The following is a 14,207-nucleotide window of genomic DNA, read 5'->3' on the forward strand; positions in this document are numbered from 1 at the left end:
TAACACCTGCATTGCGTCCTTAGACACAGTGCGACACACTGGCAGACATGCTAACATGATTGAGTGAGCTTCCATGACACGACAAGAGCTTCCTACGCCCAACAGCAAATTCTGCTGCGGCACACCATACATGTGCAAGCAACAAAACGTCCGCCATATATGGTGCGCACGGAACGCCTGCTCAAACCCCAGTCGGTCCGCAAGACCCTTCTGACCATACCAGCAACAGCAATCAACTTGTCCTTCAAACGATCAAAGTGCGCCAGGAAGTTCATTCTCTTGGCCATCGTTATTCCAAGGTACTTGACTTGCTTGACATATGTATGCCAAATCGAACGTGTGGAGGTAGACTGTGCGCTAATCTGCCTTTCACCAGCATTAACTCAGTCTTCTCCCTAGACACCTTAACACCGACTCGGTCACTCTAGACCCCCACGACGCCCATGGCCTCCTCAGCACGACGTTACAGTTCGACACGAGTCTCACCTTCGATCATGATTAGGAGATCATCTGCATACGCACAGATCTAGAAAGTGGTCGCTAACTTCCGCAGCAGAGAATCCATCATGAGGTTCAAAATAAATGGACCACAAATAGACCCCTGAGGGTAGCCTCGCTCTACATCTGTCCACACCGCCTCATTGGCTCCCACGGCACAAGCCCTTTGTCCACTGAAATAACTGGACCAGAGTACAAACTCCCGACACCTAATCTCAGACAGCTTAGCGAGCACGCTATCCTACTAAAGGAAGTCAAATGCGTCCTTAAAGTCAACAAATATGCCTAAGACAAATTTGGCATTTGGCCCGCTCAGAATGTTCTGGCACATGCATCCACGCGTCCATCGTACCTATACCCTCGATAAAGCCGAACTGATGCGGTGAAGGAATCACGCCGCGGCATTCCCCAAGCCACGCCTCTCCAGCATTTTTTCAAACATTGGGAAATGCCCCGATACGAGCGAGGATTACTCCTCACCCGATTAGGCGAGTTAAGGAGCACCACGACGCACAGTGTTGCCGCTTGCATACAAAAGTGGACAAAAATAGAAGGAGTTGACCTAGGTTGATGAATTTTTGCACAAGTACTTGTAAGGGCATAGGAATGAAAAATTTTAACTTTGGTCCATATCGGTTCAGATTTGGATATAGCCCCCATATATATCTTTCTCCGATTTTGCTATAACTCGGTCAATTTTGATCGAGTAGCCTTCAAATGTAATATGTAATATTTTCTTAGGCCCCTGAGTAGCTCTACCGATTTTCACAGAAATCGGTTCAGATTTGGATATAACCCCCATATATATCTTTCCCCGATTTTGCTATAACTCGGTCAATTTTGACCGAATAGCCTTCAAATTTAACATGTAATATTTTCTTAGGCCCCTGAGTCGCTCTACCGATTTTCACAATCGGTTCAGATTTGGATATATCCCCCGTATATATCTTTCCCCGACACATACTAAATTTGAAGACTATTCGATCAAAATTGAATTGAGTTGTAGCAAAATTGGGAAAAGATATATATGGGGCTATATAAAATCTGAACCGATATATCTCAGAAGGTTGCAAGGATGGGCAGAATGTTTTTACACATTTTGATTTGGAAGATATGTCCAATTAACGGAAAACAGGAGCCAAGGTGGCAATCAAAAGATCTGCTCTACTAAATATTAAGAATTTTGAATTTTTTTATCAAATTTAAATTTTGATTTCTTGATAACGGTACATTGCCCATGTGCAGTTAATGCCAACTTTTTGTACTAAAACGTTATATTTATAGCCCACTCATCAAATCCCCATCCAAAACTTTTAGTATTATCAACAAATTTTTCAGAAAATGTTATTTTAAATGTCGCCTTATTTTCATATGATTATCGCCTTAGATTACCTGGGAAAATTTTTTCATATTTAAAGAGCTATAACTTCATTATGGATGCACATATGGACGAAATTCTTTCAGATACCTTGTATCGGATGTGTTTACTGTAAGAACAAAACATAAACATATGTAAAAGTTAACATCACATTTTTTGATTTTTGCGCACGCGGGAAGTACCCCACGTCAATGTTATCAGGCATGACCTTCCACATGGCTTAATACATTCTTCCGGTCATACCGTCGATACCTGGCGATTTTCAACTTCTAATCCGGCAGAAACTGTCCGCAACTTCACTACGCTCCAAGTTCGATGATCACCCAGCTCCTACACAAGCGGGGAGGTGAATGAGTCTACGACCTTGGAAAGAAAGACCCCAGCAAATTCTCTACGTTTCCCGCCCACCCAGAGGCCGACGACGTGGAGCCAAAACGCATCGCCTGTAGGTCAACCTGACGCTTAGACCCACTATGTCGGCATACACGGTATACTTTCCCCCAGGGATAATCCCTGTTGTCCTGTATAAATCTCCCCCAATCGTCTTCTTCCCCAATCGTCATTGTACGTCCTAAGAACAGCAAGTAACTTAGCTTTACGCTGAACCAGATGTTCCGCATTGGTTAGTCTTGTCCTTTGGGAACGCTTTCTCAGACGCGCAACTCCCCTCCGCATCACACCCAGGTCACGGGTCCACCATTTGACCTTGCTTGGCTTCACCTGACGGCGTCTGCCAAGGAGTACGTCATTGACGCTCCTCATCCACTCATTTAACTTGCTGACCTGGTCATCTAACGTCAGTGCCCTGAAGACCGCTAATGGCATAGCTTCCTCCCTCACACAATTCGCATAATGGACCCAGTCCACGTCTCGTTCCACCTAACCTCGAAAACGCTCAGTCGACCGGACGATATAATGGAAGAACGTCAACTGCCAATGCAAATGTGAGTGTATTTAGGTAGGCTTAATGAAGATAGTTCTAGCTGAGGCATTAGAGTAGCAAATATCACCCATAAGTATATGGAAGGCATTCTGACTCACAAGAGAGCCTATGTGCTCTAAGTGAGCGTAAATTGGTTATCGCTCACAACCTGTGTAGGTGCTAACACGTTGTGAGCATCAACAAATTTACGCTCATTGAGAGCACAAGGGAGACTCAAAAATTGTCTCTGCCTTACCCTGCCATATACGTTAACGTGACTACTTTATTTATTTATTCTCATCTACCGTGGTTTAGCAAAGGAAAAACTCTCTCAGAGAGACTAATGCCAGGTCAGGCAAGGTGCGCTTGCTGAGAGCAAGTGAGCATACATTTCAATGCTTTTTACATTGACGTTTTCTCTCACTTGCTCTCAGCAAGCGCACATTGCCTGACCTGGGACTAATGTACAAAATATTTTGAGCACCACCGCATTAGAGATACGGTACGCATAAGGGCTCCAACGTGTTCTCAGAGAACGTTTCTTCCGCCCACACAATTCAACTAATTGAAAAGGATACACTCCAAGCAAACCAATCCTTCCAAAATCTGAACGGAATCGGCTCGAAATTCGGTTGGTACGACCGAATCGTAACGATTTCTTAATGAAAGCTGTATGGATTGGAGCGAAATCAGATTTTTCTGTTGAAAATTTTGGGAAAGCGAAATTTCGCTCCGAGTTCGGAACCAAATCAGAACGAATTAGGTAAAGTTCCCTTACGAAAATCGAATAGAAATCGGCATTTTCTGATGTGGTGGCGGCCTTTATAATCCACATCATTAGACCTTTTAAAGCAGTCTCACAATTTTTTGTTTTACTGTTTTTTCTGTAATTAAATCCTTCTATTTCAACCACTGTTCCTGTGATAGGATCCAAAGATAAGTGAACACCTTCGGGTAAAGATGGTGGTTTGTTTTACTATGTTTCGTTGAGTAGTTCCTTGGTGTTTTGTTAATAGGACCCACACCACCTATTAAATGTTCCAACACACGCAATCACTTAAGCCGGACATAACTATGTATGTGAATTAAATTACATACATATGTATGTATCATCAACTACATACGTAGTATATGCATATGAATGATACCCAGGCAATCGTCATTCGGCAAACATTTCCACTACAATGTATTTCTATTAGTGAGCGATGTTGTTGTTATTATTGTTGATTTTTTATTGGATTTTTATTACATTATGAGGGCAACATGAAGCGTATGTTTTCATTTTTCCGCAACGTTACGTCTCAATGAGTGGTGATGATGGTGGCGATGACATTTGTTGTACCTCCTCATCCGACAACTTTGTATCTTAAGTGTTGAAGTGTGCAGTGTTCGTCGGTGTTCAGAGTGCGGTGAGTGTGTATGTGTATGTGGTGAGAAAACAATAACTTTTAATAAGTTGCTGTTATTGGTTCATTAAGGAACCATGTATTGCTTGTTGTTTGCCCTGTTCGATGTCCAGATGTTAAGGGCATACCCACCAATGTACAATGCTTCTCAAATCACAAGCGAATGCAAATCAGCACCAGCAGCAAACAGTAATACAAAGAAAAAAGAACAACAACAATAACAGCATTCATGCTTAAGGACTCTGTTATGCGCTTGTTGTGTAGTTAGACAAGGAGAACGAACATGCATACTTGCTGCGGGGATGCCTTGGACATTGCCATGTCTTCGCTTCGTATAGTCATAAATTATTTAATTTAGTGTGATGTCATTATTTAAATTTTTGTTTTGTTTTCCCTTTCTGCCCATTCGGGTGCTGTTGCTACCTACTCCCCTTAACATAATTAACGGTAAGGGAACACGGATGAATGGTATGCATTGAAATGATGGCAAAGGAGGACAGGCTGCTTATTGAAAATGGGTGCCTGCTTTGCATGTGGCCATGAGAGAGCAACAACAAAGGAAGCCCACAAATTAAAGTCGGTCAAAAGCCTAGGTGGCCGTGTGCTGCTATTCGGGGGTCTGTTGCTACTTTATTGGGGTGACTTGCATACATACATACGTATGAATCTAGATACATATATACATTCACAATCGACCGACCATCTCAACCAACCATCCATTTCATATACAGATATGGGAACATAAATTACTTTCATTCTTAATTACTTACAGTGGTGACAATTTAAATAGGACATGTGCGAATACCCTCATTTGCTTTCATTTCATATTGGCCTTTCCTACCGCCCCTCCTCTTTCCCCCCCCCATTTTTGCCATTCATTTTGTTCAGTCATTTATTCACCTATTCACTTTTGATACAAAACCGAACATGAGTATTGTTGGCTTTATTCCCACTATTGTATGACCGACCACTAGCCTCGCCTCGCCAACCAGTAGCTGCTGCTCGCTCTGCTTAATGGAAATTGTAAATATATGAACTAACAGACAGACAGACAGACCGACAGACAAATAGTCAGTCGAACAACGGTATATCTGGCAGCAAATCTCGATGGAGAATGAATGTTGTTCCTTCCATTCATTCCATCTCTTCATTACATAAATGTCCATTATGGAAACCCACACAATCTGCCAGCCAGGCAGCTAGCCAGCCATTGACCACAGTGTTTTTAAGTCCTGGTCTGAGGTTAAACGATAAACCAGAAATCATACTGGACGAACTGGACATTATCCTTGGACAATTCTCTTTACTTTTGCTAGCAAAGCTCGAACACACACATGCACACAAACACGTGTGAACGGACAGATACTGAGATCTTTTGGCAGGTAGGACATTTTGAAAGTTATGGCACTGAGATTGTCATCGGTTTTGGGTCCGAAAAGAAAGATAACAAGTGAAAGAAACAGTATTTTTATTCATTCCAACCAGGCATATGGTTTCTGTTATACATACTTATGATAGGTATGATTTCGGATTGTATGTTTGTGTGTGAGTGTGAGCGCTTTATTGAAAAAGCTGATATAAATCTTGATGTTTTTATAGTTGAATTTTAAATTGGTTGAAATGACACCTTTATTTAAAACATATGTTTCTGATGATATTTTAAATTCTAAATGTTGATTATGTTCCCAAGGAAAATTGTTGCTACTGATTTCTTACTTACTTAGTTGACCTTAGTCCTATAAGCCGAACTAGGAAAAGATTTCCATTCCTCTCCTTTTGTTGCTTTACTACTCCTATTTTGTTTGTTTACTCCATTGAAACATTGGCCTTCGAGTTTTGCGTGTACCGTTAATCAGGCCGTATTTATACGCCTTTTTATCAGGTTCATCATCGCTCATTCTTATGGCATGACATAGGAAATGCAATCGTTGTATCTTGTTACCTTTAGCTACATCTTTTTTAGATGTATTTTGAAACAAGTCAATTCTTATTCGACAATTCCATTTTTAATTGGAATTATTCCATTTATAGTTCGAATTATTCCTATTATTATTAAAAATAGTACAATTCGAATTACAAATAGAATAATTCGAATTACAAATGGAATAATTCAAAATACAATTAAAGCAATAAAATAATTCGAATATGAAATGGAATAATTCGAATTACAATAAAAATGTTTCGAATTACAAATTGACTTTTCGAATTACAACTAAAATGATTCGAATTACATCTGAAACAAGTAAAAAAGTGTCAGTCGGCTTTGCCAACAGATATACATATACCCTCAGCCAATGTGAAGCAAAACTTTCACCGGACAGATCGAATGTATTTAAGGTCTCTTCAGAATTTTGTGGCCCTTTTTCGACATTTGAACTTGCCGACAAAAATGTGGATTAGGAATTAACTGCACTAAGATACAAATGTTGAATTTTGTAGGGCAGGTACCCTTAGGGAGGACCGATATGGTCCATTTTAGAAGTTAAACTAAATTTTGATAAAATATTAGGAGATCCAAAGTTTGGACCAAATTGGTTGCCCCATTCAAGTGATATCGTCCTAGCATTTTAGTGACATTTTTTAAATATTGGGGAGAAGTACCGGAATTTGTGGACCGGTATTGCCCCATGAAACTAAGTTTGGATATAATATGACGAAGACCAAATGTTGGGCCAATCGGTTAAACAGTTCGAGAGTTATCGTGCTCACCGACCGCACATATAGTGACATAGGGGTTTTTTAAACCTTTCGGGCTATTTTCCCAAGAAATATGGACTTGCCCCTGAAAAACGTTTACTGTCGTAATGGAGGTAGCGAATGCAAATCGCTTCAACAAAAATCAAAGTGATTCGAGAGCAGGTCTTAAAGTGAACTTATCCGAAATTTTGTGTGAGAGTTACCAGAAGGAGTAGACAAATATAGTTCATATTCGAACCTGATCTATATCTGGTAGATATATAAGAATGTGCAATGTATGGATTACATCGGTCGCTCCCTTCAAGAGTTATCGTGCGCAAAATTTTTCCGAACATTTTTGAAGTTTTGTGGGGTAGGTACCTGAAGGAGTGGCCCAATATAGCCCATCTTCGAATTTAAACTATGTTTTGAAAAAATATTACGAAGGCCAAATTTTGAACCGAATCGGCAGATCCGTTCGAGAGTTATCGTGCGCTCCAACCTCTACACAAGGTGTCATAGGGGCTTTTTGCACTTGCCCATGATTAAACTTGTACCGTCGTAGGGGGGGGGGGGAAGTGAATACAAGTTGTTGCAACAAAAATCAAAGCAATTCGACAGAAGGTCCTAAACTAAACTTATCCGAAATTGTGTGTGGGAGGTACCCGAAGGAGTGGGCCGATTGAGTCCATATTGGAACCTCATGTAAGTCTGGTAGAAATTTGACGATGTGCAAAGTATGGACTAAATCGGTTACTCCCTTCAGGAGTTATCGTGCCCACAAAATTTCCGAAGATTTTGGAACTTTTGTGGGGGAGGTACCCGAAGGAGTGGACCGATATAGCTCATCTTCGAAATTAAACTAAGTTTGGACAAAATATTACGATAGCCAAAATTTGAACAGAATCGGTACATCCGTCCGAGAGTTATCGTGCGCACCAGCCAGACAGACGGACGGACATTGCTAAATCAACTCTGAATTGTCTGAAACACATTTCGTCCAAACATACATGGGGTCTAAAACCATTATTTCGATGAGGCACATTTTGCTCGTATGAAAGTGTATATACCCTGTCTAGCCTAAAGGCTGAGGGTATAAAAAGGTGTATACTGATGTTGTTGTATAGCCGATACAGCGCATACAGCTCATTCGGCTTTGTAAGATGACTTTAACTGATACTCGATACTCAGGGATACCAAATTTAGACATGGCTTGGAACACCTTTGTCAAAGGGTTTTTTCAAGGAATTGACATAGGGTAAATGGCGGGTTTCTAAAGCCGCGTAGGTATGGCCCAATTATTCTGTTGGCCATAGGCTTTAGTAGTTCGCAGGGGGCAGACTTATGTCCCTATAGTAGGAGGACACAGTTTTATCTCCTTTCTTGTGGTCGTGAGACAGGGTACTCAGGTCTCAAGCGTCTGGATTCTTTCTTCCTGCCAGATTGTGCTAATCCAGGGCCAATTTTTTATGTTTTTAACCGTCAAGAAGTTGAAACGGGGAAAACGTCATATACTACAGGTAAAACTTATAAAAAGTAGTAAACGTCGTAAACTTAAAAAAATTTATTTAGAGGACTATGTCTCAGGTTTGCCGTCTGATCGAAAAGCCTCGACGGCTTGCCATAAGGCAAGGAGTCGATCCACAGTGGAGAAAGTCCTCCAGTTATGGAAGGTGCTTGTACATAAGAAAGAGCGCAACTATCCATTTACGGCGACATTGATATCTTTAAGCGTGAGAATCCTGGGTGGATAGTACTAGCAGTCAAATACGTCTGTTTTTATATCCTTAACCACAATATGGAGATTATAATAATATTCGTCGGAGACCATATATTCTTGATCAGCATAAAATTCTAAGTCAATATAACCATGTCCGTCCGTTTGTTTGTTGAAATCAAGATACAGGTCGCAATTTTTAAGATAGAGCCTTATAATTTTGTATATATGTTTCTATTACTCCTAGGATGTTTGGTATTGAAAATGGGCTATATTGGTCTACGTATTGATAGAACCCCCTTAGAATGATACCACCTGATTTTCGGTATTTTAAAGGTTTTAGCCTCATTATAACACTGAAATACCTGAAATTTTGTATTTAGTCTTAGTTGGGGGCATACAACTTTCCACTTGAAATTTGTCTGTATAGGTTCACGCCATCATATAGCCCCCAAAGTATGGTAACCTCCCAATTGCCGGTATTTCGATGATTCTGGCCTCAATATCCCACCGAGATGGCTGAAATTTTTTATTTAGTCTTCGTTGGCGGTATAAAACTATCAACCTGCAATTTTTCGGTATAGGACCACGCCCTCTTGTATCCCCCATAGAACGTTCCCTCTCGATTTTCGGTATTTTGAAGTTTGTGGTCTCAATATCCCACCGAAATGGCTGAAATTTTGTATTTAATCTTCATTGGGGGTATACAACTTTTTAAGTGAAATGTGTCGGTATAGCCCTCACGTCTTTATATAGCCCTCATAGATCGGAGAAATGGCAAGAAACAATTTTTTCAAACATAACAAAGTTTTACTTAGCCACGACATAAGTCTTACTACAAAAATACGATTTGTAAAATGTTACATATGGTCCGTTTTATTGTACTCTGCGGAAACATGGACATTGAAAGCTGTAGATGAAAAAAGACTGAACTCGTTCGAAATATGGATATATCGTCGAATTTTAAAGATCCCATGGACCGAGCGCATTACAAACGACGAAGTGTTAGAACGCATGCAAGTCGAACGCCAATTAATAAAAATTATAAAAACACAAAAAACCGCATATCTTGGTCACATTATGAGGCATGAAAAATATAAGCTTCTGCAAACAATTATCCAAACAAAAATCGATGGGAGAAGACCGAGAGGGCGACGGGAAACATCATGGCTCAAAAACATTCAAGACTGGACTGGACACCATAATGAAAGAACTCTTCTGAATGCCGCTAAAAACAGAAACCTATATATAAATTAATAAACTGATTTGTTAAATATACCAAATTATCATTATGTAATTGTATGATCGCTAAAACCCGAATACGGAATGGCAAATAAAGAAGAAGAAGATAGATCGGTACCTTCAGTTTTTCGGCATTTTGAAGGTTGCGGCGTCAATATCCCACCGAAATGCCTGACATTTTGTATTTAAACTTTATTGGCGGTATAAAGCTATCAACCTGAAATTTTTCAGTATAGGTCCAAATCTTTACATAGCCCCCATAGCACGATACCACTTGATTTTCGGTATTTTCAAGGTTTTAGCCCTAATATCCCAATGAAAATCGTCCACGTCTTCATATAGTCCTCATAAAACGATACATCTCGATTTCCGGTATTTTTAAGGTTGTAGCCTCAAAGTTTAAGACCAAGTCTCGAATCGAGATTTGCTTTGAAAATACCAAATACAACCAATTTAGAACACATTTAACGAACGGTTTTTTTTTTCCTTTTATTTTCAGTGCCCACAAATTGTACATTTCCTGCCCACTGGGAGGGCTCATGGTTCCTATCGGGCTATCAACAATCCATACACATTAAAGGTTCCCAATTTAGTTATCGCGGAAGATGTGCAGCATCGGATGGTAACAAATATTTAATAGTTGACGAGTAAGTGATTGCCAATTTTATATTTTATTCATCATATTGATCAAATTAAATATATTTCCAATATATTTTTCAAAACCAAAAATTATTCATTTAACACAAATACGCCATGACAAACATCGTTAATAAAAAATTTCACATTTTACTAAAAACACTTCTTTAACAAACATAGCCATTCAAATTGCCAACTTCTTTACTAATTATTTTTTTTGGATTGACCGAATCGGAAGAAAATGATTTTTTTTATTTTACTGTTATGAGTTATGTGTACAACGATTTTTGAATAGATATATTCTAATTTTGAGCCATTAGAATTTTGTTTTAAAATAAAATCTTTTTTTTTTTTTGCTTTAGTATTTTCCTTTTTTACACAGTGTTATTTTTTGAGTTGTAAGTTTTGTTATTGTTCTGTGGTGCTCAAAAGTCATTTCCACAAACAAAACATTTACAATACACACCAAAATATGTTATATAAGCATTACAACTAGATTTATAAATATTTAATTTTTAATATTTTTATAAAAACCTCCCAACCTAACCTGCCCACCCACATCCATTTACCCCACCCATCACCCATCCAAAAGTCATGTGTATTGTATGTACGTATGTATGTTTGCATTACAAAGAAAGAAAAAAAAACAAACCTAAATATGAAATATTAAACTAGGCTATTCAAATGTTTTACGTTTAAACCATCAAATCAAATACAACCAACAAATAAAACTCATGAAAATTCATAATGAAAATGTGGCCAACAACAAACAGGCAACAAAATTTATAGGATATATCTTTAAAAAATGTATACAACCAAAGAGTCATTCGTGCAGAAAACCAAAAAACGAAACGAAAAGAAAAAAATTAGGAGAGAGACCAAAAAACGGAAAATCATTCAAAGTTGAACATAAAACATTTCATTGCTTCGATGCTCAACGAACAACTCATGAAGCAAAGGAAATGAAACAAATACAAGAACGAAAGAAAAAAATCAGCTTTTTTGGGAAACACAAAACGAAACGACTTAAAATGAGGTAAGCTACTAAATCGCTTTAATACTGTCGGAACCTACCTACTTGCCCTTACCGTGATGACGTTACAACATATCAAATAGAACTTGGGCCTTGGCTCCAGTTCTGTAGTTGCTGTTACTACATCGATTACCACTACAAGAACAACAACTACGACAAACATACAAGGTGTAATGAATTGAAATGGACACGAAATTCTCTTGGGTGTTATTCCATCCGAACAAACAAGACACAGAGGAAGAACTACGACTACAACATGAAACAAAACCCACGACAAGAAAGGAAGTTGAGAAATTCAAAAAAATGAAACGAAAAAAACGTAACGAACGAAACTCATTTGGTTTTTTATTTGTTATGGCAATGGTTGATGGTTCTTCCTCTTACGTATTGATGTAGAATTGTTCAACATGCACTCCATTGTGAGAAGCAGGAGGAGGAGTATTGGGTAGCCAATAAACCTTCTCACCTCCCAAGTCATCAAGCAGGGCAATATCAACATCAATAGACGATACTAAATAAGTCAAAATAGAAAAAAAAGCGAACTAACTGCATACAATATTAAATTCATACATTAGGGTGTACCACAAAAACAAATATATACAAGGGAAAACATTTATAAATAACTACGCAAACAATTATAATTATTATACTATAATTTTCTTCATCGCCGTAATCTACAAAATTATATTTAATATACACATTTTGTTTAGAATGAACGAACCTAAAAGAACCTATACATTGTAGGAGGACAAAAGTGTAACTCTGAACGATTACATACACAACAACAGAATTACAATATTTGAAAAAAAAAAACAGTATAAAAAATATCATCACATCACATATTATCACACATTCTCACATAGAAGCATATCTTGAAAAGATATATCTGACCCAGATACTCAAACAAGATACAAACTTAAAATCTAAACATGAAATTTGTCCCATAAGCCGAGCCAGGATAGATTTTCACCTTCCCCTATCACTTGCAATATTACTATTCCAATATTATTATTCTCCTTATATCAGAACTGGGGTCGTTTATTTATCTATGTATATAGCTGTGCCGAGGTAGAAGAAGTCATAACCAACTTAAAATTATAGTTGCCAACTTCCACATTTGGTCTGGGTTCAGTAAACACATTGTGAGTCGATACATCAACCATCCCTACTCTAGAAGATTCTTCTTCTACTCTTATAGAGGTATTCATTACTAAGACTATATCCTTATCTGAAACCACGATTGGTAATGAACTGCTCGAAGAGGTTCTTCCCTTTTTTATACCCTCCACCATAATATGGATGGTATAACAAAATTTTTCATTCCGTTTGTAACACATAGAAATATTCGTCGGATACCCTTTGAAGTATTTAAACAGATTAAAATTCAAATCAACTCAAAATAGCTATGTCCATATGTCCATCCAGATACAGGCTTCGAAATATATAAGTTAGAGCTTTATAATTGTGTATAGAAGTTTCAATTATTCCTAGGATGTTTGGTATTGAAAATGGGCTATATCGGTCAGCGTTTTGATATAGCCCCCATAAAACGGTACTTACCGACTTTCGGTATTTTGAAGGTTTTAGTCCCATTATAACATCTAAATGGTTGAAATTTCGTTTCAGTCTTCTTTGGCGGTATAAAACTTTCCATCTGAAATTTGTCTGTATAGGTCCGGTTTTCGGTATTTTGAAGGTTGTGGCCTCAATATCCGCAATGGCTCAAATTTGATATTTAGCCTACGTTGGAGTTGTACAACTTTCACCTGAAAATTTTCGGTATAGGTCCACGTCTTTATATTGCTTCCATATAACGTTACCTCCCGATTTGCTGCATTTTGAAGGTTTTAGCCTCATTATCACACCGACATGGCTGAAATTCGGTATTTAGTCTTCGTTGGGGGTATACAACTTCACATCTGAAATTTGGCGATATAAGTTCACGTCTTCAGATAGCCCCTATAGAACGGTACCTCCCGATTTTACATTTTTTAAGGATTTAGCTTCAATACCCCTCCGAAATGTCTGCAATTTTGGTATTTAGTCTTCGATGGGGAATAAACCTAAAATTTGTCGGTATAGGTCCAAGTCTTTATATAGCCACATAGGACAGTACCTTCCGATTTTTGCTATTTTGAAGGTTGTGGTCGCAATATCCCACCGAAATGGCAGAAATTTGGTATTTAGTCTTTGTTGGCGGTATAAAACTATCAGCCTGAAATTTGTTGGTATAGGTCCAGATCTTCACATAGCCCCCATAGAGCGGTACCACCCGATTTCACGTATTTTCAAGGATTAAGCTTCAATACCCCTCCGAAATGTCTGAGATTTGGTATTTAGTCTTCGATGGGGGAATAAACCTTTCCACCTGAAGTTTGTCGGTATAGGTCCACGTCTTTATATAGCCCCGATAGATCGGTACCTTCCGATTTTTCGTATTTTGAAGCTTGTGGTCTCAAATGGCAGAAATTTGGTATTTAGTCTTCGTTGGCGGTACAAAACTGACAGCTTGAAATTTTTCAGTATAGGTTCAGTCAGATCATCATATAGCCTTCATAGAACGGTTCCTCCCGATTATAGGTAGTTTCGAGGTTTTAGCCTCAATATCCCGTCAAAATGGCTAAAATTTGGTATTTAGTCTTCGTTGGTTTCACCTGAAATTTGTCAGTATAGGTCCACGTCTTCATATAGCCCCCGTA

The 14,207-nt window shown here is 38.5% G+C and overlaps 1 protein-coding gene across 3 annotated transcripts in view; it reads left to right on the forward strand.

The window, feature by feature from the left end:
- Positions 1 to 14,207, forward strand: part of aus (argus) — a 157,040-nt gene that overhangs the window by 57,150 nt on the left and 85,683 nt on the right. For all 3 annotated transcript variants that reach the window (XM_073963369.1, XM_073963368.1, XM_073963370.1), the window contains exon 3: positions 10,339 to 10,486. In XM_073963369.1, the coding sequence (XP_073819470.1) occupies positions 10,339 to 10,486 (148 nt within the window). The remainder of the gene's footprint in view (positions 1 to 10,338; positions 10,487 to 14,207) is intronic.

Source organism: Musca autumnalis, unplaced genomic scaffold, assembly GCF_047663935.1.
Source record: "Musca autumnalis isolate F117 unplaced genomic scaffold, ASM4766393v1 scaffold_1, whole genome shotgun sequence".
NCBI classification, from domain to species: Eukaryota; Metazoa; Arthropoda; class Insecta; order Diptera; family Muscidae; genus Musca; species Musca autumnalis.